Source organism: Aspergillus wentii (assembly GCF_001890725.1).
Source record: "Aspergillus wentii DTO 134E9 unplaced genomic scaffold ASPWEscaffold_8, whole genome shotgun sequence".
Taxonomy (NCBI): domain Eukaryota; kingdom Fungi; phylum Ascomycota; class Eurotiomycetes; order Eurotiales; family Aspergillaceae; genus Aspergillus; species Aspergillus wentii.
In genome coordinates, this window is record NW_024467839.1 from 2,182,897 (window position 1) to 2,208,148 (window position 25,252).

The 25,252-nt window shown below is 46.1% G+C and overlaps 8 protein-coding genes across 8 annotated transcripts; 3 read left to right on the plus strand and 5 right to left on the minus strand.

Annotated features, from left to right (window-relative positions):
* Positions 1-1,281: 1,281 nt before the first annotated feature.
* ASPWEDRAFT_163901 (class I SAM-dependent methyltransferase) lies at positions 1,282-3,061 on the minus strand. Its single transcript, XM_040829862.1, has 11 exons — positions 2,989-3,061; positions 2,883-2,938; positions 2,769-2,825; positions 2,687-2,716; positions 2,596-2,637; positions 2,461-2,536; positions 2,364-2,404; positions 2,289-2,314; positions 2,051-2,237; positions 1,554-1,982; positions 1,282-1,500 (listed from the first exon to the last, which is right to left on the minus strand). The coding sequence occupies exons 1-11, from the start codon at positions 3,016-3,018 to the stop codon at positions 1,455-1,457; spliced, it is 1,020 nt and encodes a 339-aa protein (XP_040685355.1). The 5' UTR covers positions 3,019-3,061; the 3' UTR covers positions 1,282-1,454.
* Positions 3,062-3,535: 474 nt separating this feature from the next.
* Positions 3,536-5,102, minus strand: ASPWEDRAFT_45640 (uncharacterized protein; the record flags this gene model as incomplete). Its single annotated transcript, XM_040836588.1, has 1 exon — positions 3,536-5,102. A coding segment is annotated over one exon (1,421 nt), but the record flags the coding sequence as incomplete, so codon positions are not given.
* Positions 5,103-6,281: 1,179 nt separating this feature from the next.
* ASPWEDRAFT_747711 (uncharacterized protein) lies at positions 6,282-7,017 on the plus strand (the record flags this gene model as incomplete). Its single annotated transcript, XM_040839516.1, has 1 exon — positions 6,282-7,017. The coding sequence occupies exon 1, from the start codon at positions 6,379-6,381 to the stop codon at positions 7,015-7,017; it is 639 nt and encodes a 212-aa protein (XP_040685357.1). The 5' UTR covers positions 6,282-6,378.
* Positions 7,018-7,441: 424 nt separating this feature from the next.
* Positions 7,442-9,064, minus strand: ASPWEDRAFT_54767 (uncharacterized protein; the record flags this gene model as incomplete). The annotated part of the gene is made up of 5 exons (XM_040838101.1): positions 7,442-7,703; positions 7,737-7,985; positions 8,041-8,336; positions 8,441-8,817; positions 8,872-9,064. The coding sequence occupies 5 exons, from the start codon at positions 9,062-9,064 to the stop codon at positions 7,442-7,444; spliced, it is 1,377 nt and encodes a 458-aa protein (XP_040685358.1).
* A 2,895-nt stretch (positions 9,065-11,959) lies between these two features.
* On the minus strand, positions 11,960-13,498 carry ASPWEDRAFT_54768 (uncharacterized protein; the record flags this gene model as incomplete). Its single annotated transcript, XM_040838102.1, has 7 exons — positions 11,960-12,043; positions 12,088-12,464; positions 12,498-12,726; positions 12,815-12,962; positions 13,111-13,191; positions 13,261-13,372; positions 13,486-13,498. 7 exons carry the CDS (start codon positions 13,496-13,498, stop codon positions 11,960-11,962), a joined length of 1,044 nt encoding a protein of 347 aa, XP_040685359.1.
* A 2,586-nt stretch (positions 13,499-16,084) lies between these two features.
* On the plus strand, positions 16,085-17,855 carry ASPWEDRAFT_118697 (sulfite oxidase; the record flags this gene model as incomplete). The annotated part of the gene is made up of 2 exons (XM_040828839.1): positions 16,085-16,311; positions 16,382-17,855. 2 exons carry the CDS (start codon positions 16,085-16,087, stop codon positions 17,853-17,855), a joined length of 1,701 nt encoding a protein of 566 aa, XP_040685360.1.
* Positions 17,856-19,094: 1,239 nt separating this feature from the next.
* ASPWEDRAFT_163911 (FKBP-type peptidyl-prolyl cis-trans isomerase) lies at positions 19,095-19,928 on the plus strand (the record flags this gene model as incomplete). The annotated part of the gene is made up of 6 exons (XM_040829863.1): positions 19,095-19,225; positions 19,284-19,354; positions 19,427-19,487; positions 19,555-19,575; positions 19,633-19,671; positions 19,723-19,928. The coding sequence occupies 6 exons, from the start codon at positions 19,095-19,097 to the stop codon at positions 19,748-19,750; spliced, it is 351 nt and encodes a 116-aa protein (XP_040685361.1). The 3' UTR covers positions 19,751-19,928.
* A 785-nt stretch (positions 19,929-20,713) lies between these two features.
* ASPWEDRAFT_118977 (DUF3659 domain-containing protein) lies at positions 20,714-24,045 on the minus strand (the record flags this gene model as incomplete). Its single annotated transcript, XM_040828865.1, has 2 exons — positions 20,714-21,235; positions 21,283-24,045. The coding sequence occupies 2 exons, from the start codon at positions 24,043-24,045 to the stop codon at positions 20,714-20,716; spliced, it is 3,285 nt and encodes a 1,094-aa protein (XP_040685362.1).
* Positions 24,046-25,252: the final 1,207 nt, after the last annotated feature.

The window sequence follows — 25,252 nt, forward strand, 5'->3', positions numbered from 1 at the left end:
GGTCGAAAACCCGGCATTTTCAGAATATTCTCTTGACAATCCAGCGGCTATCGCGACTAAAATAATGTTGACTAGGAGTAAATGGACGTTGCATTAGCGCAAAAAGGAACACCATAAATCCAAGTCTTGCGTTTCGTGTGCCCTGCTGCTGCAACCATCCCATTGGTTTGTGCTCTCACTGGAGTGGCATTCTCATCGTCTTGAGCCGCACTTGTGATCATATTTGACTTTTTCCAATGTTCAACAAGAATGAATGGTCTGATGGACGATCTTGGAGTGTAATAAGCTCGGTCCTATCTAGACCTCCATCGTCCCGTTGATATTAGAACAAGGACTTGACTCGACGCCATTTCAAGAACTCGCCAATGCCCTGTACACTCATTTGGCATCCATATTTTTTTTGCCTTGGCCAGGAGATTTGATATGACTGGAGATTGCACGTTGTTATAGCCATAGAGGTTTAATGGATGGGAAGTAGGATTGAAAGTGCGAGGGTGGATTTGTGTATGGGATTTGAAGGAAGACTTTTACGCGCATTGTAGCTTCAATAGCGCGAGCATTAGTCTCATTTGGCAGGAATATTCATTTTTATGCAGCCAAGAGTCAGTTGGAGGAGGCGGCCATTGGGACAACTTCATGAGCCATGGCGGGGGTATCTTCATCTAGTTGGTGCATTGCATTGTGGGCTCGAGATTTTAGCTTTTGTTTCCCCAGCCTTGTGTGAGCCGTGTCTTGGCAATAGCAAGTAGTGACAGTTGGAAATCTGGATTATATATTATATCAGCCTGGTATTCTAGAGCTCATGCATGTAGATACTTGAATGTGAAAGGCTGGAGTTCTTCAACGTGCTTAATTATCTGACTACAGTGATATCGTCGCTTTAAATACACGAGGTCATTCGCACTATTCCTAAGCGACCCTTTTCTCTATACAAACGAAGCAGGTCATCGGCTGCAATATTGACCAGGATGACCGTTCGTTCACGAAGCCCCTATGATTACTACCCGAGACGAACGAACGATTATCCCGTCGGATGGCCTCTCCGCGGCGAGGCTTCAGTATAGCGGATGACTGCTTTCTCACCGCTATTCGGTGTGGCGGAGAGGTCTATCTTCAACATGGATAAATGGATAGAAAAAAAGTTGCGAGTCAGTGCATCTATACAGTAAGTTCATGGTCAAAGTCTACTAATAATTTTCTTTATAGGTAAGGGGTATCCTTCCCTAAAATATAGACATTGAGAAGTCTAATAGGGTTTTTTTTTTTTTTTTTTTTTTTTTTCAAAAAATATATTTTTCCAGGTAAAGCTGGAGTAGAACATGAATTTGATTCTCGCCTGCTAAAACTGATTTAATCACTATAATAGAACCTAAGAACAGGAAGTCTGTTGCTAATAATCTAAGAGATCCACAGCGACTTCATAGCGTTGTCTTGATCTGGATATTTCCCTCCCTCTACTTCAGTTCCTCCTTGGTGGGCTTTCGTGCCCATACACGGTTCCTAAGATTCTCAGTATAGCAAAAGCCAATGGTACAATCTAAAATAGAACTTACGCTGGTTCATAGGCGTGGATATGCGGATCCCTTAACTCCGCACGCACTTTAGCCAGAAAGACATGCACCTCCTCCTTTGTCCACGGCTCAGGTTCCCCAAAGTGGGTGAGAAGCCACATTGCCCAGCCTTCTAAAGCTGCGTTCCAGTGGGCATACTGGAGGCGGCCGGCTTCCTTCAGTAACTTATCCTTAGGCCAAGCTCCTATGGGGATCTTGTACTTTTCCTCATGCACATCCACAAACCCAGCGTTCTCAATTGCACCGCGCATTGTTTCATGTGTTCTGAGCGACCTTCCAGCGCGCTCAGAGCATCTAATAAATAGAGATCCCCACCCCCATAGTTGGTTGTCTTTCTTCAAACTACCGTCGTCACTGTAGACTCGCACGTCCAATTCCATCTGCTCGATCCAGCCACCGGGTTCAAGGGCACTAGAGTAAACATAAAAACACATTAGCGCTTGACAAATTAGAAGATTGGGTAACAGACTATAACCCACTCGTAGGCCTGTTTATACAGCTGGTCCCATCCCTCCTGAGAGAATCCGCCATACATTAGACGCATATGAATCAAGTCAAACGGCTCTTTCCATGTCCATTCGCGGAGGACATCATCTACCTCGAAGATGCAGTTCGGAGGCATCCATGAACAGGGCGGAGGAAAGATATCCACGCCACGGACGGTAGCTAGTCGGTGTCAATCCAAGAATAGAATGAATCAATTAGGAAGATCAGTACTTGACGGATAGAGATCGGCAACATCACTAATGATTTGTTAGAGATTATCTTGAAACGGGAAGCTCCTTGGATTACATTGCCCAACTACCTTGACCAGTTCCGATGTCCAGGATGTTCTACATTATAGTGTTAGCGGGGCGTTCAAAAGAGGATTTGCTCAGTATTAATTCACCCTAGGTGAATCACCAATAGGGGCGCGGAACAGAGAATTCGGCTGCTCATGGTCAAGCAACCGAAATAGTAAGTGGCTGAGATTTGGAAATTGTTAATATCAGACTGGAAGCTGAGGGGGTGTAATGCAGTTTACCCAATCTCAAATGCCTCAAACTGCTGATCGTCAGAGGGACCCCTGTACAATGTTACTCTCTGATTAAAAGTTTTAATCCATCAGAACTGACCAGTAGTCGTCTTCTTTAGTGGCCTGGTATCTACATCTCAGATTAGTCTTAAAAAATATACTTGGGCTGAAAATGGGCAGACCTTCGACCATTTTCGAATCGGCCCCTGGCTATCGAGGATGCGATCGAGGTGGTGTCCCTAAATCCATTGTCAATTGACAATGTAACTAGGGGTATGATTCGCCGTGGGACTCACGACTGCAAGTCTCCTGGATCAGTGTCATAACCAGTGGCAGAGTAGATATCAGGGTCCTAGATGAGAGGTGAGAATAGCCTTATTTAATCATGAAAAGACCACTAACCACTGTGATCTCTGAAGTGCTTTCAGTCATGGTTGTGAAATCCTGCAAATTGGTTGCGAAAGGAGAGAAGGGGAAGTGGGGTTTTTAAGTTCGGGTATGGGGCTACGGACATCCACCAAAACCGTTTAACTGTCATCTTTAGTTAGTTGAAAGTTTGTGACTAATCAGGAGCGGCCAGTAAGGGTTCGATTTCATCTATGCGGCATCCGTTTGGGCAGCAAACACCTCCTTCTGGTTTAGGTGTACTTAGCGAGCCATGGTTAAGTCCAGATAAAAGTACAAACATCCGCCGCAAGTCGGGTTCAGCTTCGGAAATTGATTCCACAAAGTGATGGCCACACGACTGGGCATATAGGTCAGTACTCATATATATTATTGTTATTCTTCTTCCATTTTTGAGAGATTTTTTCAGTCAGTAGTTATGCATACTCTACCTACAACGTAGCGGCAGGATTTACTAGCCAACTGGTTAAATACATGGTTTAGAAGTGCTCCAGGGGGACTTTAAATAAAATAGTAAACTCTCTAAGAGAGGTTTTATAAGCTAGGTAGATTGAACCGAACCATCCTCACAATGGCCTGCATACTTAAGACACCTAATAGGGATATGCTATAGAAATCAGATCTCTAAAAATTCTCTGTTTCGCAGTAAACTATCATAAAATATACCAGAGTCATGGTGTTGAACAATATCTACATAGATAGCCGCTGCTTTGATAACAAAATTGACGTGTCGACAGTCGCTCCATCTATAAAATCATTCATAATGACAATGTTCCTCTCTGCACGCAATTTATGGAGTGCATTCTCCCTGATCCACGGCAGGGTGTGCATGTCAAGCCAGCCTTTGGTCGAGGTAAGAGAGGAGCTGGCCCCCTCCGCGGCGACCAGGCTATGCACGAGTACTTCTTTGATTGATTGCGAGGTTGCCTGGCACTGCAGAATCGTCAGATCAGAGGTTTCCTGGCCCTCCGTCGTCATGGTCTCAAAGCGAGCAAGAATAGGATCCGGACTGAGTGTTGCGTACGCCTCTGCTGTCCAGCTATCGTACTTGTCCGCATCGACGACGACGATAAGACGCACTCCGGTGCTACGCAGTTCCTCGATTGGCCGTGCAAAGCACTCTCGGTCACCCCAGGTAAGAGGAGCGTTGGTCGTATTTGCGCAAGCCTCGTTCAGCATCTTTTCAAGCTCCGTAGTCGTGGGCTTCTCGCAATCAGCGACAATATTGTCCCATCGGATATGGATCATCACTATTTCGGTTGGGTTCTTGTCAAGAAAGGCAACTTGCTCGCGGAGAAAGTCATCAAAAGCCAGGCCGGGGATACACGCGTGTTGGAAATAGAAGGTGTCTTGCAGGGAAGAGACTTTTTGAAACATGGGTAGGAGCTTGGCTGGGCGGAACTCGAAGTACCGTGCTCCCATGTCGAGCATGACAGAAATGGTCTTCTTCTGTGTGATGGACAAACTGTAAACGATGTGCGGCAGTTTCTTCATGAGGAAGTGGTCCGGAATGTGCTTGACATGCCGAAGCAAAGGGACTAGCTTTCGGATTACTGCTACCAAGTCCTTATTAAGGTGCTGGAAGATGGAATCGCACGTCGCCATGCTGTTCATTCCATTATCATGAGGAGCGGCCAGCACAAAACGAGAGAAAGGCAGCTGTGCGGCAGGAGACTCTGGGGGAGCAACCGTGCCCATCCAGGCATGATTTTCTCTTGAGCAAATCGTCACGTACGATTGATGGCGGTTTGTCATACCGTTAAACTCGCCGTGCCCGGCCGCGTAGAAACCGTAAGTGATGATGGCGTCCTCCGTGACAATTGGGTGGAAGTCCTTCGTGGCTATCATTGTACCCCCCTCGACCTTGCCCGTCGAACTATTGATGTCATTGTAAGCATCTGCTATGCGCTCTCCATAGCGAAATACAGTCCACTCGAAGCGGCCTGTGAAGTTGCCTTGCCCGTTGATCTTCGAGGAGTCAACCTCAAGGCGGTCTCTAGTGAAATTGTGCCTCGCATCACGCAGAGCCTGTTGCTCAGGCACAGAAAAGCTAACTGAGTAGCCCGCGACGCCGACGTAAGTGTACACAGAGACTCCCTTACTTGGCATTGTTAATATGGTGAATTGGTGATGTTGCTTAGATTGCTTACGTGGCTAATTACCTATCCCCACTCTCAAGGACGCTATGATAAGGCTAGCCGGATTAGGAAAGAACTGGATTCAAAGCATTCATTAAATTCAAAAGGAGATATCAACTTGCGTAGATAAAAAAAAGACATAACATAAACGGACACCGAGCTGCGCGGTGGGCAGCGGCCACCTTGTGAGGCTTTGATTTATTGATATTAAAGAGGAGCATCTTCAAGGTTTGTGTCTATGGTATGGATACAAAATATAACCATATATCACCAGAGATACTTTGAATGATTATCGTTTTGGAGGAAACGTTCTGATGCCCCATATATAGTACTTGTAAATAGAGTTAAGGTATAGGGCGAGATTAATTATATGCTTATAATAAAGGGCTTTGATAATAGCCTAGGCCTGAGGATGATAGGTACATGATAGGTACTATAAATTACCTGGAAAGTTCAAGACTGCTACTGGATCTTCATATAATAAAGGAAAAAGCCTAGTTATTATCGGCTGAACGTGCCAGCCCCCACATGAATACAAAGACTTCATCGGACAAAGGGCTTATGTAAATATAATATACTATATATACAGCAATATTACATACAGAATTTCAGCACTAATAGAAAAGAATAAGTCTCTCTGGTAATGGTAGACTCTAGAAGACCAGAAACCAGCGTCGCATTAGGCAAGTATGTCCATCGGGAAGACTGCCCTGTAGTTAGTATAATAATCTTGGCTTCCTTATCAATTTTTGGCCTTTCATTTTCTTTTCCTCGTGGTTGAATGCTTTGGTTATGATTAAAACTGGAGAAGTGAATGGTAACAATGCCCATGACGTTGCCTGAAATGGTTACATAGGTGCACCCAACAGCACTCCGCCACAGCTGAAAACTCCGATCGTCGGTTTTTCAGCTGCGGTGGGTCTGATAAACGTGTCTGACAGGTGCCAATTCGTGGTTTGTCAAAGCAGTGAAATTAGGGTGCTCCGCATGACTGACCCACTATTTGGCGTGACATTTACTATGCTGCTCCAATGATTTGACATCTACGGGATGATGAATCAGTCTGCAGGGTTGCGTCAGAACATTGATCTGCAAACTCTGAAGAAACATAACAACAGGGCGTAGCTGAAAATACCTCGCAGTGGACATAACAGGTTGGCAAGTCAGTCCTATCTTTGACTTAATTAAAACAATTCATTCCTCCCCACTTTAATCGAAAAAAAGTGTCTCGCGGAGTGTATATTTCAAGATGAGTGTATCCACTAAGGCCCAGGAGGACTTGATCTATCTATTCTTCCAACATGGCTCGGCGTACAACTCAATATGGGTTGGGGATTATCATGGTCATGGTGATTCCTGGGAAATTGAGCATGAGGTTCCGAACGTGGAAATGTCAATCCGCGACTCTCCTGCAGTTGACAGATACCGAGGCCGGATTAGGATCGTCTACCAGAACGAACAGCAACGAGGCCAGCTCTGGTATACCATTTTGGAGGAGGTTGACAGACGTTACGTCTGGACGGATCCACAACAAGTTCCATATTCGATTATCTCATTGACACCGAATGCGGTAGTGTTCCAAGGCAGAATCCACGTCTTCTATCAAGAGGCCGGGCGAAATGGTCAACTTTGTTTTGTCGTGTTCAATGGACGAAGCTGGGATTATCCCTCGAAAGTGGATTTGAGAGATGCAATGTCCATGTCCCCATCTGCGGTTGTCCACGATAATCAGATCTATGTGTTTTACCAAGGTCCGGGACAGAACGGTGAGCTCCGCTATATCAGTTTGAAAGGAAGTACATGGCACAACGAGGCCATCGTTCCCAGTTCAGTCATCCCTAAACCCCGATCTCATCCATTGGAATTAACCCCCGTCATTCTCGCATAAAAAATAGGTGGATTTCTTAGCCTCCTGGCATACAGAGAGCTAGGCAAATCCTTCACCTTCCAGCTCGCTCGTCCCTCGCGCATCGTTGCTTCGGGTATATACGCCTACGTCTGACAGCCAGCGTATACCGGTGGTTTGGTGATATTCCGTTCTCCGCCTGGGCTTGTTTGGAGGCCTGGAGGGCTGTTGAGCTGTTGGTTGGGGAGTGAGGTGCGAGCCATGGTTCTGTATGGGATTATTGATGGGTTGTAGTATACAGACTACCCTGCATATATATACGTGCGTGCAAGGATATACAAAGACTATCTATATAGTTCAATCGAGGCCTTATGGTCTTCATGAGGAATATTTTTTCGTGGGCTTAATAAGAATACTACCCGGAATGGAACGATGATTCAACATTTCGAGGCCTAAGCAACAGGGTCTAGAGATTATACACAAAATCAAGCGCCCTGTCCCCTTCCTTTCCATTATGCTCCCCGCCTTGAGCTTTCAGCATCTGCTTTACTGCATTTCGGCTTTTCAGCATCCACCAAAGGACTAGGACACCGCAAAGTGCCAACGCCTCCATACCAGCGCTAATTGCGTTACCAGTAACGTATGTTGGACCGTCAGAAGGCGGGTAGATATAAGACGAGACAACACCCGAGATATTGGCAAGAGAAACGAAAAATGGGACGCCAACGCTGCGTTTTTAGTCGGGAGATAGATTATTCGACACCCATGCCAATATGATGCAGTTATAGGAGTAGATCCCAGAACCGCATAGGAACATCGCGACGTAGCCTGCTGCGTGGTTGGCGGTGCTGCACACGATAATGTAGCCGGCGATAACGGGTACAGGTAAGAGTATAAGGACTGCCCCGCGCTTTCGGATGCGATCTGAGAGAAAGGTTGCAGTAAGGAAGACGCCAGCGGCGAATATGTAGACCGGAATTGTGAGATAATTGGCTTCCTTCGATGTGTATCTGACAGATGTGCAGTCAGCAAGCCAAGTCTAAATTGGATAATGGAGAGACATACCCAAGGCCCTTGATGATTGTTGGAAGGAATGTCCCAAACCCGAAAAGTGCAATTGAGTAGCAGAAGAAACTTAACGACGCAACGTAAATAAAGGGATCCGCGAATGCCATGCGAGCATATGACCAGGAGAATTCTTGAGTTCCTTTATATGCTATGTCTCGACGCCTTCTAGCCCACATGGTTTCTTTTTCTTCCATATTCAGAAACCATGCATCTTCAACGGTTCCGGGAAGGAGAAGCCAGCAAATGCCACATAATACAACAGAGATAGCTCCTTCAAGAATGAAAAGCCATCGCTATGAAGGCAGGCCAGACTTTGTTCCCATGCTCTCTATCGCATACTGTTACCAGAATTAGTCAACTTGAAGGGAGACATTTCCTCGTATATGGAAATACCCACTGCAATGAGTCCCCCGAAAGCACCTGACAGGCAGTTACTCCCATAGATGATGGCAACTCGCTTTGACTGCGACTCCCTAGACCAAATCGTCGATATAATAAACACAATACAGGGAACAAGCCCAGCCTCAAAGGAACCAAGCAAGATTCTCAGGGCAAGCGCTTGATGGTAGTTTCGAATAAACCCAGTACACATGGTCGTGATGCTCCAGGCCGACATGGCAATCCCGAGGATATTCTTAGGCCCGTATCGCTTCACTGCCATCGTCCATGGTACTTCGAATGCGATGTAGGCCGGGTAGAATACTGTTGATACGACATTAAATTGGTTCCCTTTGAGGCCGATACCAGCTTCAAAGCCAAAAACTTTGGCATTGCCTGTGGGGGTTAGAAGGCTTTCTCAATCTGCAAGGGGGAAAACACGCGGCATACCAACATTGGATCTATCCAAGTAGGCGAGAATGAGAATGACGAAGAGTTGAGGCAGCAAGTACTTATCAAACTTTGCTACGGTGCGCCGTTCGAGATCTGGGTCGATTTGCACTTCATCTATTTGGCCAGCTGCCAGATTTGCATCTTTGACAGTAATTGCACATGTTTGAAGGTCTTTTTTATCATTGTCCATCGTCGATGCATTACCCCGTGGTGAACGTTGTCGAAGGGTCTTTTGATAAATCGAGTAGTGAGGATTAGGATCCCGAGCCTTCTGTGCTCTGATTTATAATGTAGATAACCAGTCGTCTCTGGGCGGAGAAGCTTATAGAAGGAGATCCGAGCGCGATAAAGGGTCTGAAGATATCATAATGATAAGCTTATCTGGGACCGTCCAGCCTGCAAAAGATAAGTTGATAAAACACCCAGTCCCATTGGCTGCAATCCCCCGAAATCCCTCAATTTTCCGATCAGAGCCCCATCCAAGATCTTTTGGTAGAAGTTTAAGAAACTGCCGCCATATTCTGGAATTTGAGTTTTTTATTTTTTCATTGTGCAGCATTCTTTCCTCAATTTTCCTCAACATAAACTCTCACTGTATTTAAGCAGTCAGCCGAGCTTTAACAACCTTCATTCGGGCTAGGAATAGCCAAAAAACCTATAGATAACTACCTCTTCTTATTAATGCCTAACCTAGAAAAACTCAACAGTAAAATATATACCCCGCAGTAATATCGATTGTGTCTAGCTAGCAAAGTGCCTCAATTTATCATACTGCGTTAGGAAAGACCGTCGTACAACCAACAGGGACATTGACAACATATTGAACAAAGATGTCCATTAGACTTGAATCGTCCTGAAAGTCAACTAGATCGCTGTTGAGAACCAAAAAGCTGTCACCATCGTAATACACCTGGCTTACCCTCCCGTATCTTCCGATGAACGAAAATGCCATGATCTGAAGAATTACATTTGTTTTTTGCCAGATGAGATGTATGAAAATCCTGTAGTAATGTGGATATGTATTACATACGGGAAGAACCGGATGATCTGTAAAATCCTCGCGCAGGATATGCGGCTGTGGATAGCTGCTAGAATTGGTAGCAGCTCACTCCGCAATAAACACTCGGAGGGCTTGCATAGAGGAATAGCTGGTTCACCAGCAGGAGAAATCGCATGTGCCATTGAAAACATCAAATGGGGCATTTCTAGATCCTTTCCTTCACAGTGAATCGTTTGAGTGCCCTTCTCTCGCTACAATTCACGCATCTCCAGTTTTCCATCCAGAGAGACCCTGACGATGGTCCTCCTATTCTCCTAGTGTATATCAAATCAGAACACACTAAGAAATTCCTTGGGATCTCACAAGTGTATGTATTGTACTGAAATTGAATCTTCAAATTTCTAACAATGACCCGCCAGGAACAACTTTTCCCTCCCTGAAATTCTTAACGATCCTTCGCTCATCTTCATCCCTCACATCTTCATATTTGGCATATTGTTTTGGCTGCAAGCGTTCGATATTGTTGAAATTTATTCAATGGAACAACTTCTAAGCTCGTTTGTTGAAGATGGTTACCAGCAGTTAGAGTTACGATTGAATCTTGAAATCGAAGATAGCTACCTATTCTGCAAGACAGAAATCGTCGATGGAGAGGCAGTCTCCAAATGGAAGGAGCCCCATGACTCAGGGCGCCATATCTAGAAGGCTGAAAAGACCTGGCGAAATCCATCGATGGCTTCATTCGATGTGGAGGAAACATACTGAATGGAAATGACTCAGTCAGCGAAGCACAACAGAATCTGATCATGAAGCATGCCAATATTAGCACTTTCTTAAATCACTATCCTCCACGACACATCGATACTGATATGCAAAATGTTCTGAACGGCCGAGCTTCAAACAAAAGCCTGATGTGCGCAACCACCCGGATGGGCAGATGGGTTGATAAGATACGACCTCGGCACTTGACTGCTGAACAACAAGCATCCCTTCGTGAACACCTTGAGTACATGGAAGCCACGGAACTGTGTCAGCATGACGCTAGCGATCAAATGCTGATAAGCCTGGAAAGGTTGACGCGAGAGAGAGCAAATACATTCAGCCGCCTGGAAAGAGTCCTGCGAAGGAAAGGGTTTAGGGCATTCTTCCGGGACAGTGGTTGACGATGACGAGGCAAAAGAAGTCCCCACAATCAGGACCAAATGCTACCAGAGCTGTTTGATGTTCTTGAAAAGTTCTTCACAATGCCAGCTTCGCATTCGTTAGAGGTTGAATGGCAACGCTGAAATGCTGCCGTGGCTGCGATCTCGCAATACCGTCCCGTTCTCGAAGGTGGACCATTGCGAGGGCGATGTAAACTGGCAGCACCAAACGATGGGTTCGATGAAAAACATCACGCAATGATACCAGAGCCAGCCAAAAGCAGATGCAGTTCTCTCAGGCCTTCAAGGCAGGATTGCCTTCTGGCGAAAGCTGAGAACTACATCAAAAAGGTAAAAAAGCCTCGGCGATGTTTTCAAAGTTATGGTGACACCCAACTTCCCATTTATCGTCGAACTCAGAAATATAGCGAATATAAGTCAACTCCGCGACACTTCCGAGACAAGTACTTTACTGTGACCTCCGAGCTTGAACAGCGAACAGGTTGAAGTGCAAGGTAACTCCTCTTCAAGCAATGGATTCGCCTTTTCACAAAGTTACGCGAAACTCGCTTGATCGAAGGTGATCAAGCAATTTGAATATCCAAGCCGACTAGGATGAGATACAGAGAAGAAAGAAGGGTAAGATTGGGCTCATATCTACTCAATATTGGGTTTTTGGGATCTGCCCGCACTGGGCGGCAGGCACCACCATGCATAACAGCATCTACGTCAGCGACACTATCGTTCACTCAGTTCCCTGGAAATATGCAGTTGTCTTAGTGAGCCCGGCTTTTTCAACGTAGCACCTTGTCCCTCCCAGAAATGCTAGTTGGGGAAGCACAGGGAATGACGGTTAAGATGTTGAAAGTAATGACCAAGTAACAAAGACGATCTTGTAAAGAGAAAATATTGAGCATAAGGTTTATTGCATACAAAATATAGCCTACTTCCCATCAGAGCTTCCTACGCTAAATCGTTCATCGACGGTGTGGGAGAAGCATCCGGTCGATAAATACCGGTGAGCGCACTCTTGGGCATGAGTTGTAGGCTAAAGATGAGCATGCTGAGTACCAACAGCCCAGCAGGAACACACAAAGTCACCATCGCACCAATGACACCTGCCACTCCTAAGCTCATCTCACTGTTCGAGGAAGAAAGAGACGATGAGCTGGAGGATGAACTATCCCCGCCGGTATCATCGGAAGTCGAAGCGCAGACTCCAGTGGTATTTCCACAGGCCTGACACCATTGCTGCTGAGATGAAATGGCAACCTGATTTGACTTCTCAACAAACCGCCCCGAAGGAAGCTTGAGAGTGGATTGTCCAAAAAGCAGATAAGCTTGTAGCTGTGTCGAGCCCTCAACGCTAGTTTCATTGTGAAACATGAAGCGGACTCTAATATCTGATGTGGGGGGAATCCCGGTGCCAGAATCATTTCTCACAAGCTCTCATGCGATGGACGAAGAATAGTCGGGTATACTAGCGAACTTTTCATCTGCGTTTTGGGGCTTGACCAGTCCGAAATACGAAATGAAAGAGGCGTAGGCACTAAATTGAATGTTCAGTTTGGATTTGCCGCCAGATATAATTTTTTCGTTTAAACCTGTGAGAACCTTGACATCAAGAGTCATACCAGCAACAGCACGTATCTCATCTGAACTGTTGTATGCTATGTTAAAACTCGTGCTCGTTCGCAAGAATAAGAAGCTCTTGCATTACCTTATCAGTGAGGAGACTGGATGAGAGGAAGCTTGTGGTGCAGTTGTGAATCAAAGCCACATGGTGTCAATCCCATACGGTGTATCCATTCTTATAGTTCAGCTCAAGTTCATTAACCAGCGGTTCAAGAGACCGATAAAGCTCCCTACTAGACGACAATAGGCTTTTAAACGAGTTTGAGGGGAAGTAGCTATTGCGGCCAACTTTGGCATTGTTGCAGGATGGTCTGAAGCTACATGTTGTACTCACTCATATCACCGGACTGTACATCTGACATCGGAATCAGCTGATAGCCGTTCATTGGGGATTGGATTTCTGATCTATTGCGCGGAATCTCTGTGGCAATAGAGCCAATAGGAGGATAAAGGCCTTACAGGAACCCATCTCCTGGGTTCTTGATAACATAATCTTGCGGCGCACTCGCGATAACCTGGGCCAAGTTGACTATGTCGGCACTGATCCATTCGATCTAATAGGAGTTTGATGACATATAACGTTCATGGAAAAAGGTGCTAGTCATTTACTCTTGACCGTAACCCAGAATGCTCAATTTAGTAGGTGGCCAGGCTTCAGCTGTGCGGTCCCCATGGCGTTGGAAAACATAAGCCCCTAGGACCCTTTCTGCGATGGTAAGATCTGCCAGAGGCAGGAAAGCCACCACGAAGAGTGTGAGGAGGGCAGAGATGGTTGAATAATTTCGCTCTCGCTGGTGACCGATCAAAGCTGCATATTATGGATTATGCTATCACAGCAGGCTTTCATCGGGGGGGATCTACCCAACCCCACCCTTTAAGATAGGATGTAACTTTCACCAGCAGTAGGATGTCTGCGGAGAATTTTACTTTGGCTTGAAAGGGTCTAGGTGCAAGAGGATGAATTTGGAAATTTTGGTTGAAGCTCTTGTTTCCTTTCGAAGACGGGTGATTGTAGAATGTTGTTTTTCGGGGTTTCATAGAGAGGTGATGTCACCATTGGGAGGACAAGCAGAATGAATAAGGCCTCTGATAACGCGGGTGAGAACGTAGAAAACGTAAAAGGATTGCTGAGGCGAGATCGATTAAGGGTTACCATTAATCTATACCGTGTCTAAATGTAAAAGTTCCGCAAGTCTTGTCCCCCATTTGGCAAAGGACTGATCATTCACCCTTCAGCAGAAGCGAATAAAGGTGACGTATGGGAGAAAGCTCGCCCCACTCTCGCTCGGGCCCATCGAAAGAAAGCCCACTTAGATCTGGCTGCAGGAGACCCAGGGTAGAGGTTGGATTGATAGCTGGCTGGTAGTATTCTTCGTGCATACCATGCCCACTCCACCCGCCCAAAATTGGTGGGTAGTAATTCTTAGCCAGCGTAACTAAACTGAGTTAAGCGTGCGCTGCTATCCTTATCCGTATATGGAAAGTGATTATTTCGCGACCGGAACCACGGATCATGATTCTACGACTGGATATGATTCGTTCCATAGACTTGCCCTAATCAGCACACAGTTCTTTTCGTCTATAGATTCATCTCTCCAGCATATATGTCAGGAGCAGACGTATTACAGTAAATCCGCGTTATTACGAACCCAGTAGTAACGAAATTCGCTTTTTAACGAAGCAAAGTGCCTGTTTAAATCAATTTCCCATATAAAATATGAAATTCCTGGCTATTCCGAAATTCATAAAATCTTCCTAAAAATTCGGTATATCTAGCTGATTTTGTATGGGAATGGCCTAAACTAGGAAGAAAATATGGGTTATGGCCTCACATGGGGAGTATCTCACTTAGTGTCCATAGACACCACCTTCCTACCCCAGAATTTCTGAAAGCGCGTTGGGTGTCAAAGTTCTGAGATAACGGAAGGAGGGATGCTATATATATCCGCTTGCTGAGTTGTTGCTGGGCCACAATTTAGAGAAGCAATGATGCCAGAGGGAAACTTAATTATGGGTAGAAGTCTGAGCCCTTGAATGCTAGGTCTGAGCGCAAAGTCAACGGACGTATCGTGCATTCCTTACCTATCGGATGTCAAGGTTATGTCACATTCCGTTACTGGAAAAGAGATTAATCCATATCTAATGACGGGCAAGGTTTTATTCCCTCTAAATGAAAGACTAACTTCAATTAGCTACCAAATATAGCTAGGGCACCCTAACCCTTTTTTCATTAGTTGTGTATTTCCTGTATGTATGTAAGTCTGACCTGGTGGGTCCTGCCTGACATGGCCAATGTTGTTCGCCATGATGTACTTGCATTAATAGAGTATCAATTCACGCCACTGTAGCCTGTACATGTCTCTCCCACTTACCATGTTATGATTTTGGCCTCCCATATCCACAAGCCGTTCTGCTCTCGCGATAAGAATATAGTCAACATCAGGTATTCCCAACGGTCCAATCCATATCAGGGACTCAGTTAAATTCAAATGGTGCCTCGGGATGTCCCAAAAGAATAGAGCCACGCTATATGACCATTTCAGTGAATGCTCAGATGCTCACCACATGTACCATCCATCTGCTATGCATGCCAATAATCAATTGGGTAATTTAAAATAAAATAAAACATACAATCTAGATCGCCCATTCTATCCTAGATAGATCACGATTGATTGATGATGAGATCATTATTTACTGGATGTCTAAAATTGAATCAGTTAAATTTGTCTTTCCGCAACATCCGAAAGTCTTCCAGCGTCATAGTTTTCGAAATCAAATGGACTGCATTCCAGCCAAATTGGGTAGTACTACAATTTAAGACAGATTGCGACAAGGTGTATTATTGCCCTGGCTATTTAACTGAATGGGTGGCGTGGGATATCTGTCGAGGTAAAGTTACTGGATGCGCTTCAGAAGTCATGATGTCAATCATTCAATTTGATCCCTTCTATGATTTTGCTAACCTGGGTCGAGGGCGTATTTTAAGCATACAGTTGTGTATCATTTTGCCACCAGTCGTTTTATAGACAACTGACGTGTAAATCGAACTCATATTCCCTGGGTAACATAAACATAGCTCTGTAACAAACATGAACCTGTTGTGAAACTGTAATTTCTCATTTACTTTAATGAGTACTCAAAGTTAACTTATTTCTCTTATGACATGACACGCATTATCCGCCACATGTGATTATGCACAAACCTTGATCTTGACGCCCAAGGAAAGTATTTAGTTACCAAGTATGGCATTAACCATAAATGGTTAGATTGGACATCCAGACATAAATTCAGAACAAGGGTTACGTGTCGGTCTGCAGGCCTCATAATCTACCAGGTATAAGAACCAGTACAGACCACATGTCTCGAGACCCTTTCTGTAAAGAAGTACTTACTCATTGTTTACTTCAACATGTCTACCCCAAATCGTTCCACTATGGAAACTCGATCAAAGTACACCAAACCGATCAATAACCGCCCTGATGAGTGGATGGTTGAGCAGGGTCTCGCTGCCCATAAACTCCCCATCATTGATCAAAGTGGCAAATCAGTTTTCTTCGTCGCTCCGCCCGCGCAAACCCAAGTGACGAAAGATGAAAAAGCCATCCGCGCTATTGGTGACCGAAGTAAACTTTTTGCCCGTGAAAAGCCGGGCTGGACAGGGTACAGTTTTCCTTGAGGTCACATTGTATCGTTACAAGCAGCTGGACTAATCAATCGCGCGGCTTTCCAGCTACGTTGAGTGGGAGGATTACCCTGAAAAGAAAGCCAAAGCACACGAAATTTTGACATCGCAAACCTTTGCACCGTGTCCTGACTTTCAATGGGGACCCATACCTCCCACTAACCCCGTGTTACCCGGCGACGACTTCAAGTCATGGCACGCCGCACTAGGTGGGGAGCTAACTAGAGTCGCCGATGATTCTTGGAACACCGTTCTGAAAGAGAAGCATCCCGAGATGTTGCATCTGCTGCAATTCCCCTACAACGGAGAGCCACCGAAACGATTGGTTACAGACAAGGTTATTACTCCAAACTCACTTCACTTTGTGCGTAACCACGGTGGTATCCCCCTCATCGACGAGAAAAAGTTCGAGTTAAAGCTCGATGGGTTTGTCAAGTCGCCGAAAACATATACAATGAAAGATCTGATGGACGAGTCCGTCTTCCCACAGATGGAGAAGACCATTACGATGCAATGCTCCGGAACTCGTCGCATTGAGCAGATCTCTACGTACGCTGGCCAAGGTGACGAAGTTCCCCAGGCTCCATGGGCCGAGGGTGCCATAGGTACTGCGCGATACAAAGGCATAAGTCTCAAAAAGATAATCAAAGATTGTGGAGGGCTGACCAACAATGCCAAGCACCTCGAATTATATGGTGTTGAAACATATGTGAAAGACCTTAATGTTGGAAACTACGTTGTCAGTGTCCCATGGTCCAAGGTCAAGAGCAATGAGGTTATTCTTGCGTGGGAAATGAATGGTGAACCACTTCCTAAAATCCACGGATTCCCATTGCGAGTGATCGTGATGGGATATATTGGAGCTCGCAGTGTGAAATGGCTATATCGCATCAAGGCCATTAAGAGTCCATCTCTGGCACCTGTACAAAGCAGGGAGTATTTGTACTTCAACCAACAGATGGGTAAGTATAACCAGCGCCCTATGGACGGAATCCAGATCCAGGAGATGCCTGTAAGCTCTGCTATTATGTCTCCATGGCAGAACCAAGTTATTATGCACAGCGGCAAGATCCATTGCAAGGGTTGGGCTTACTCTGGTGGTGGTCGTTGGCCTGAACGTGTGGAGCTGTCAGCGGATGGGGGCTTCAACTGGTACGCTGTTCCAGAAGAGAAACTATCGAAGAAGGGCAAATGGACTTGGAGGACATGGGAGATAGACCTTCCTTGTGATGTGGAAGGTTGGATTGAGATTGTGTGCAGGTGTTGGGACAATTCTTTAAATACCCAGCCACTTAATGTGCGAGCAGCCTGGAACTGGGGTCTGCATGTCACATCCTCAGCACACCGTATCAAGATCTACAGTGTCAACAAAACCCACAAGCTCACGCAACAAAAGCTGGCGCAGTTTAAAGAGCACGACATTCCATTGGCTCCTCTAACCAGATATGAGGCTGTTCCAGGCATTACTGACCTGGAAATTCAAAAGTACCAGGAAGCGCACCCTCGCGATGTCGATGAATGATTTTTTCTTTTCTTTTCGAGCCCGACAAGCCCTGTTCTGAATGTGTCCCAAACGCAAAATCCACAAAGCTCCCTGTTCACAAAGAAAATCTATCCTGGGTCAAACATGGGCATCTTCTGCCAGGGCTTGTTTTGGAGTACATATACTTGAGCAGTCGTAAATGGAGCGATCCGGAAGATCTGAGCTGATTTGAAGTCCTTTCGTGCGAACAAAGCTGATGGGCCATTTTTTCCTATCATTTATGTTACTTAAATGGCCTTTCTCATTAATCAACCATGTGACCCATTCGAAAACATATAGGCTGGGAAGAACTGATAACACAACAAAACCTGTCCCGGGCGGATTCAGGTATGAAAACTTAATCGAATTCCGGATCGTGGTCGAGTTTGAAACTTGGTCCCTGACACACTGTTTCTCAAAACCAAAGCAATAAGACATGACATAGATACTTTAAACTTGGGGTGCAATTTCCAATGGAAAATGTGATGCATTCATCTGGATAAAAGTATGTTAGTCCACAAAATTTTCATAACCGTCATCGTGGACATCACTCAACTTTCAATATTGTTGGATTGTGGAAAAACAACTCCTTTTGCGCGGATTAAATCTTTGAAATTCAGCAACAACCACAAGCAAGTTCTGGCTCAGAATTTGTTTAATTACATTTAACTCCAGCTGCTACTGGTAGATACTTAGGATTGCTAGTAGTAATAGTAGGAAATGAGAAGATAACTCCACTAGTGACAGTGTAGATGACGACTATAGCTAGTGTCACACAAGTTGAGTTTGAGTAGAGATTTAGGACTTAACTTATAAGTCTAATGTATTAACTTAAACTTTGATTAGGGTTATAGGTTAATATCCCCAGGCTTGTGTCACAGGTTACAGGTTTGGTACCATTGCGAGATCCTAGGGTGTGACGTGACACTCTGGCCTTATCCTACCTTGGATAAAATGTGCCCTTGTTCAAAACAAGCAGGGGATATAGGTAAATAGAGTGCGGAAATAGTGAAAAATGGGTATATCTATATAAAAATTTTTATAGAAAACAATCGTTTTGGCCACAACTCGCTTCTCGTCCGCCGTGGTCGAGGGCCCCACTTTGAGGGAAAATACGGCATGCCATAGCGTGCAAATTGCAATCACTCATTTTCCTGTCATCAAACTGCCTTCCATTCCGCCTTTCTCTTCCGCACTTACCCCTCCCTGCCTCAATTTTCTTCTGACCTACAGCTCATCATGGGTGTCCAGAGAAAAATCATTACCCGCGGTAGCGGCCCCTCGCCTGCTTCGGGTGACAAAGTGTCCATCCACTACACTGGCTGGCTCTACGATGCCAAGAAAGCCAGCAAGGGCTTCCAGGGCAAGCAGTAAGCTGCCATCCCGTGGCCATTCAGCTTATATTTCGATCGCTAATTACGCCAATAGGTTTGATAGCTCCAGGACCCCCGGCCGTGGTCCTCTGAATGTTCAGATCGGTATCGGACAGGTCATCAAAGGTAAACTTTTTCTTGTTTATCCTCATAGACCTTCCTGCATGTGGACTTGATTTACTAATTCTATCTATGTAGGCTGGGATGAGGGTGTGATGGAGATGAGTGTGGGCGAAAAGTCCACCCTGACTATTACTCCGTGAGTACTTGTACTTGGTTCATCAAGGGCAACATTGAAAAGGGACCACTGATAACAATCTCATTAGTGACTACGGCTACGGCGACAAGTAAGCTAATGCATCAGAGATTGATTAACTACCCCCTTCTAACATGCTTTTCTACAGGGCGGCTGGCAAGATTCCCGCGGGATCCACCCTGGTCTTGTAAGTCTTGCGAATGTAATGATTGATCTTTGGTAGCTAACGATTGGCCAGCGAGGTTGAGCTCCTCAAGATCAACTAGATTAGCAGTAAAGAAGCACCCATTTACCCCTTACGCTACTACCTCGTCCTATGTAGACATCCAGCCAGTCTGGATTATAGTAGGCGAAATGATGGTGATGGTTCACCACTAGACATGGTAGGAATCAGTATCTCTTAACATATATAGATAGATGATATTATATAGAATAGAAATCTCCTTCCCTTTTATTTTTATTTATTTTTCCTAATTTTATATTATAGTTTAAAGGTATACTGTTAGATAGTCTAATAATTTAAATCAAGGAAAATAGCTGTTGCCAGCACTAAGCTTTGCAGCAGGAAACTCCTGGCGAAAGACTCCATTGATTATTATTATTATTATTTGTTTTGGGTCGTAGTGATAACTGGCAAAGTTGTTGGAGATTTGAGGAAAGATTTCAAGATTCTCTGTTTGCTCACAGACCACCCGCATGATGCAGCTAGAGATCCACAACTGCAAATCTTATCTACAGTCACGCAATCTTGACAATCGATTGTCATAGTGGGGAACATTCGCGCAATGTTATCACCCATGATGTGTTACTGTTCTGGCAAGTCGGATTCGCGGTTGGATATTACATAAGTATGGTATGAAAGCCACATTCAAACGTAAGAGTTTCATCGCCAAATTGCACGATAGACTTGCCGAATTTCTACTAGAATGATGCAAAGTAGAATAACATCAGCTGATCAAGGTTTATTTTTCACTCAAGAACAGTGTACCCTTAACTACAACCGAGCGTCCTATTTTTAATCTAAAGATAACAGGATGGAACAATTCCGCTCGGATGCCAACCTAATCTCTGATGATGTGGTGAGCGAATTGACAATTAAGTAGCAAATAAGATCATTGGCAGACTTTTGCTATGGAGAAAGAAAGTAACATTGACATTAGATGGCAGCAACAGAGACGTACAGACTCAGAACAATTATGATAAGTACGCTAGAAACCAACCAGAATGTACTACTTTTTCCCCATCCCCAAAGCGTCAGTGACTGTTCCCAATCCCAGTCCCTCGAGCAGCTTATCAAGTCCCAAATTACCCAACAGGCCACGCACCAATCCACCCAGCCCAAGTCCGTCCAGAAGACGACTAACGATCCCCAAAACACCACTCAGTAGCAGTCCCACTGCAGCAATGATCTGGAACAAGGGCTCGGATAGCAGTGCCCATAACGGATTAATCTTCTTCTTGGCGTGCGGCATACCTGCAAGGCGTTTGCGGCCATTCTCAATGGTAGTGACGATGTTCTGTGTGAGTTCCTTCAACAGCTCGGCCAATCGATACTCCTCGGGCGTAGCTTCCTGGGAGGCACTGCGGGCCTTCGCTAGGGCTGCTACCTGACCATCTGGATCAAGGGCACGGAGAGCGCCTTTGCATTCTTGGAGCATCTGTCCGGCTTCTTCTATCAACGGTTTGACCACTTGGACTAGCTGTTCCTCGTCCAGTTCTTCTTTGGGCTTGCGATCTGCAGCATCGAGATGCTAAAATGGGTTAGAGGAGAGAGATTAGACGTTTGGGAAGGTCATACCTCTGTAATCTGCTTGCAAAGCGGTTCAATGGAATCCAGCGCTTGTTGCACGATCGAGCACATCTTCGCTGCCAGCTCTCTCGTTTGCTTTTCTTTCTCCAGCTTCTCCAATTCCTCAGGGGATAACTCAGGCTCAGGTTCTTCCGGAATGTTTTCCAGAAGAGTGCATTCGCCGATCTTGTTGCCATCATTGTCCACAACATAGCCATTATCATCAATCGTCTTTCCAATCGCCGTTTGCAGATCACCGCTGGTGAGCTTGCCAATCATGTTCCCATCTGCATCGCGGACCTCCCCGTCGCGATTGACCTTGTATCCAGCCATGGGGTTGATGTCCCGCTGCTTTTCTTCTGGAGTGTAGGGCTCTGCACGACCAATGACATTGCCGAGTTTATCAGTGATCTCACCGTCCTCATCGACAAGTCGCCCAACAAGACGTTTTTCATCTCCCTCGATGAGTCTTCCAACAACCTGACCATTAGGATCGACGACCATTCCATCCTTGGCCAAGACAAGACCTTCAAGTCCAAAGAATGGTCCCTCTGGCCGTTCTCGTTCGTCAGCAGGGATCAATTCAGCCTGGCCGATGACCTGGCCATCGTCACTCCAGATCCGTCCGAAGCCGTCCACTTTTCTGCCTGCCATTTTCTTGGGATTTCCGGACACAATCCGCCCAAAGAGAGTGCCATGTTCATCAACCACATTGCCCATCTTATTCACCGTCTTTCCATCCAACGCAGACAGATCTTCCTCCTCAATTACCTCCTCTTCGGGCTCGTATGGTTCAGCACGGCCCTTAACGGCTCCATACTTGTCCAAAATCTCTCCTGATTCATCCACCATCTGTCCTTGTAGTTTCTGGGCATCTCCCTCGACGAGCCTGCCCACAATATGACCATTGCTGTCTTCAACAAGACCATCCTTGTTCACCTTCAATTCCCCCAGGCCACTGAAAGGACCCAGCGTCTCTCGCTCGTCTTCTGGAATCAGCTCCACACGACCAATAACTTCCCCTTTATCATTCCAGATCTGTCCCTCGGCGTCGATTGATCGACCAATGACTGCTTTCAGATCCCCTTCAGTAACCCGGGCAAGGGGCACTCCATCTGGCCCGACGATATTTCCCAACTTGTTGACCTTCAGCCCAGCAAGCAAAGAAAAGTCGACTTCTTCCACCTCTGACTCTGGTTCCTCCCATGGCTCTGCATGCCCGATGACATTTCCTTTTCGATCCAAAATATCCCCATCGTCGTCAACAGCTCGACCAACCAACTTCTTCGCATCGCCTTCGACAATCTGACCCACTCGTTGGCCATTTTTGTCCTGAACCCAGCCATCCGGTAACACGAAGAGGTCCTCGTACTCAGCAAATGGTCCCTCGATCTCTTGCTCTTCTGGTACAGTCGGTTGCACTTTGCCAATGACGTTTCCTTTGTTATCCCAGAACTGGCCCTGGTCATCGAGCTGGAAACCTGCTTGGGATAGCTTCTTGGCATCGCCTTCGATAAGCTCTCCCACGGGGATGCCATCTTTGTTGACGATTTTGCCCATCTTATTACATGTTAAGCCTTCCAGTGTGGAAACGGGCGGAATCTTGTCTGCTGCAGCCTCCGCGGCACCTTCGATCTCTCCTGGAGCGCCCTCGTCTGGAATAGCTTCTTCCTGGAGTTGCTCTTGTGATATCTCGTCCCCAAGTCCGGCTTCTTTCGGTTCCAGTCGTGGCTCTTTTGGGACTTCCTCCTCCATATCTGGTCCCTCCGGAACCTCCTCTTCTGGGACCTCGCCCTCTGGCAACTTCTCGGCTGCTTCCTCTGGGATTTCCTCCCCAGGGACTTCCTCTTCTGGAATTGCTTCCTCAGCTTTTCCAGGAACCAGACCTTCGACCACAGCAGTATCAGGCAATGCTTGTCCAACTCCACCGACCTTCTCTCGAAGGGCGCTGATTGCTTCATCGGCAGCCTCGCCAGGAACAATCTCGACCTGCCCGATGACATTGCCCTTGTCGTCAAGGACCTGGCCATTTTGATTGGGAAATTTGCCAGTGAACCCTTTCGGGTCGTAGTCTCCAGCCACCTGTCCGATTATATCGCCTTCTTCGTCCATAATCTTGCCTCGTTTGTTTATTCTCTTCCCTGAAAGAATGGAAATGTCCAGCATCATCTCCCCCACTCCTGCCTTATCCGCAACACCTTTCGCGTCCTCAGCTCCGACCCCTCCACCAACTTCAGATGGAGCAGCAAGTCCAACTCTCCCAATCACATTGCCATCCTCACCGAGAATCTCGCCTTTTTCATTAACTGTTTGCCCGATCAGATCGCTCGGATCTCCTTCGACAACATGGCCCAGAACCCGACCATTTTGATCTTTTATATTCCCCTCCTTGGTAACAGGCAAATTTGTGAGGTCCTTGAAACTCAGCGCTTGTTCTCCCATCTTCATCGCATCTTGAGCTTTCTTCGCGGCAGCGGCAGCGGCAGCATTGTCTGGTATGAGTTCAACCGTTCCAATGAGATCCCCATCCTCGTCGAGAATCTCCCCGTTGGCACCAACAATCTGGCCGACAAGATCTTCAGGGTTTCCCTCCACGATCTTTCCAATGGGAAGCCCTTCATTACTCAGAATATCTCCACTCTCACCAACAGACCGTCCCTCCAACACGGACAAATCAACCGGAATCTGACCAGCCACATCCCCGACACCGTGTTCCGCCTTACCCCTAGCACCGTGAGCCGTATCCCACACCTTTCCAGCAGCTGCCTTCATTCCACCTTGGACCCTTTGTGTAACACCAGGCGGAAGGCGAGCCCCAACATCTTGAGCCTGGTCAGCATACTTCTTCAGATTCAATGCGACATTCGCCCCCTTCCGGAAGTATGAAACCGTACCCGACCCCGAAGCCGGAGCCGGAGACCGAAGCGCACCGGCAGCCGCTCCCGCACTATTTCTCTGCTCCTTTGGTATCTCTGCTCCCTGGTTCAAATCAATATTCTCCTCAGGCTCCTCCACATTCTCTTCGGGCGCCTGTCGCTCTGCGTCCGCCGCGGCCGTGGGATCCTCCAGTTCAAAGTCCTTGTGCTCGATATCCTTCGCCTCGGTAGGAAGGGGTATCTTCGACGGAGTAGCGGACTTGGCTGGTGATTTGAGCTTTTTTGGCCTTTTTATGGGCGTTTGGGGAGCGGATTTGGAGCCTTTATGAGAGAAAGCGGGCACCGACTGCGTAGTGCTGGATACTTGTTTTGGTAGAGAGGTCATTTTCGAATACCAATTCAATTACTTAGATCAATTACTTCAATCGCGTGAAAATGAAGAGCCAATACAGTACAAGGTATAATAAACTATTGCAACTTCACAAACATCCACCATCACTCGTCCAACTCTTATATCATCCAAATCCGGGGTAGTGGAGAAGAATCCCCCAAACAATATCTACATCATCATTACAGTGACGAGGAGCTTCAGAAATCAGGTGATGGACTCGGACTGCGATCTCGAACATCATATCGTATAATCGGGCCCGTTCCGTGGGTGAGCCATCGGTGGATATGCTATAATGACATTGTGGCGCACCACGTATCACATGTTGGTATTTTGCAATATCCTCACAGGATCGCATATGCTGTATCAGGTTGAGATTTTGTGAAAAATTCCATGGTCGTCGTCATGGTTGCGTTGTTGATGCATTTAAGTGGCTAGTGGAGGTGGGAGAATCCTATCATCACCGATAACTGCGTCGTTGGGTTTTCGGTCCAGAAACTGCGTTTTGCACCATTTCAGGGTCTATCTGGTGTGATAGCTAGAACTGGCTGGTTCTGTAAAGATTCATTATTGAGCGTAAATTTGAGTATCCAAAACACCAATGTCTCATAGAACTACTTATTAGGGTTAGGGTTAGGGTTAGGGTTAGGGTTAGGGTTAGGGTTAGGGTTAGGGTTAGGGTTAGGGTTAGGGTTAGGGTTAGGGTTAGGGTTAG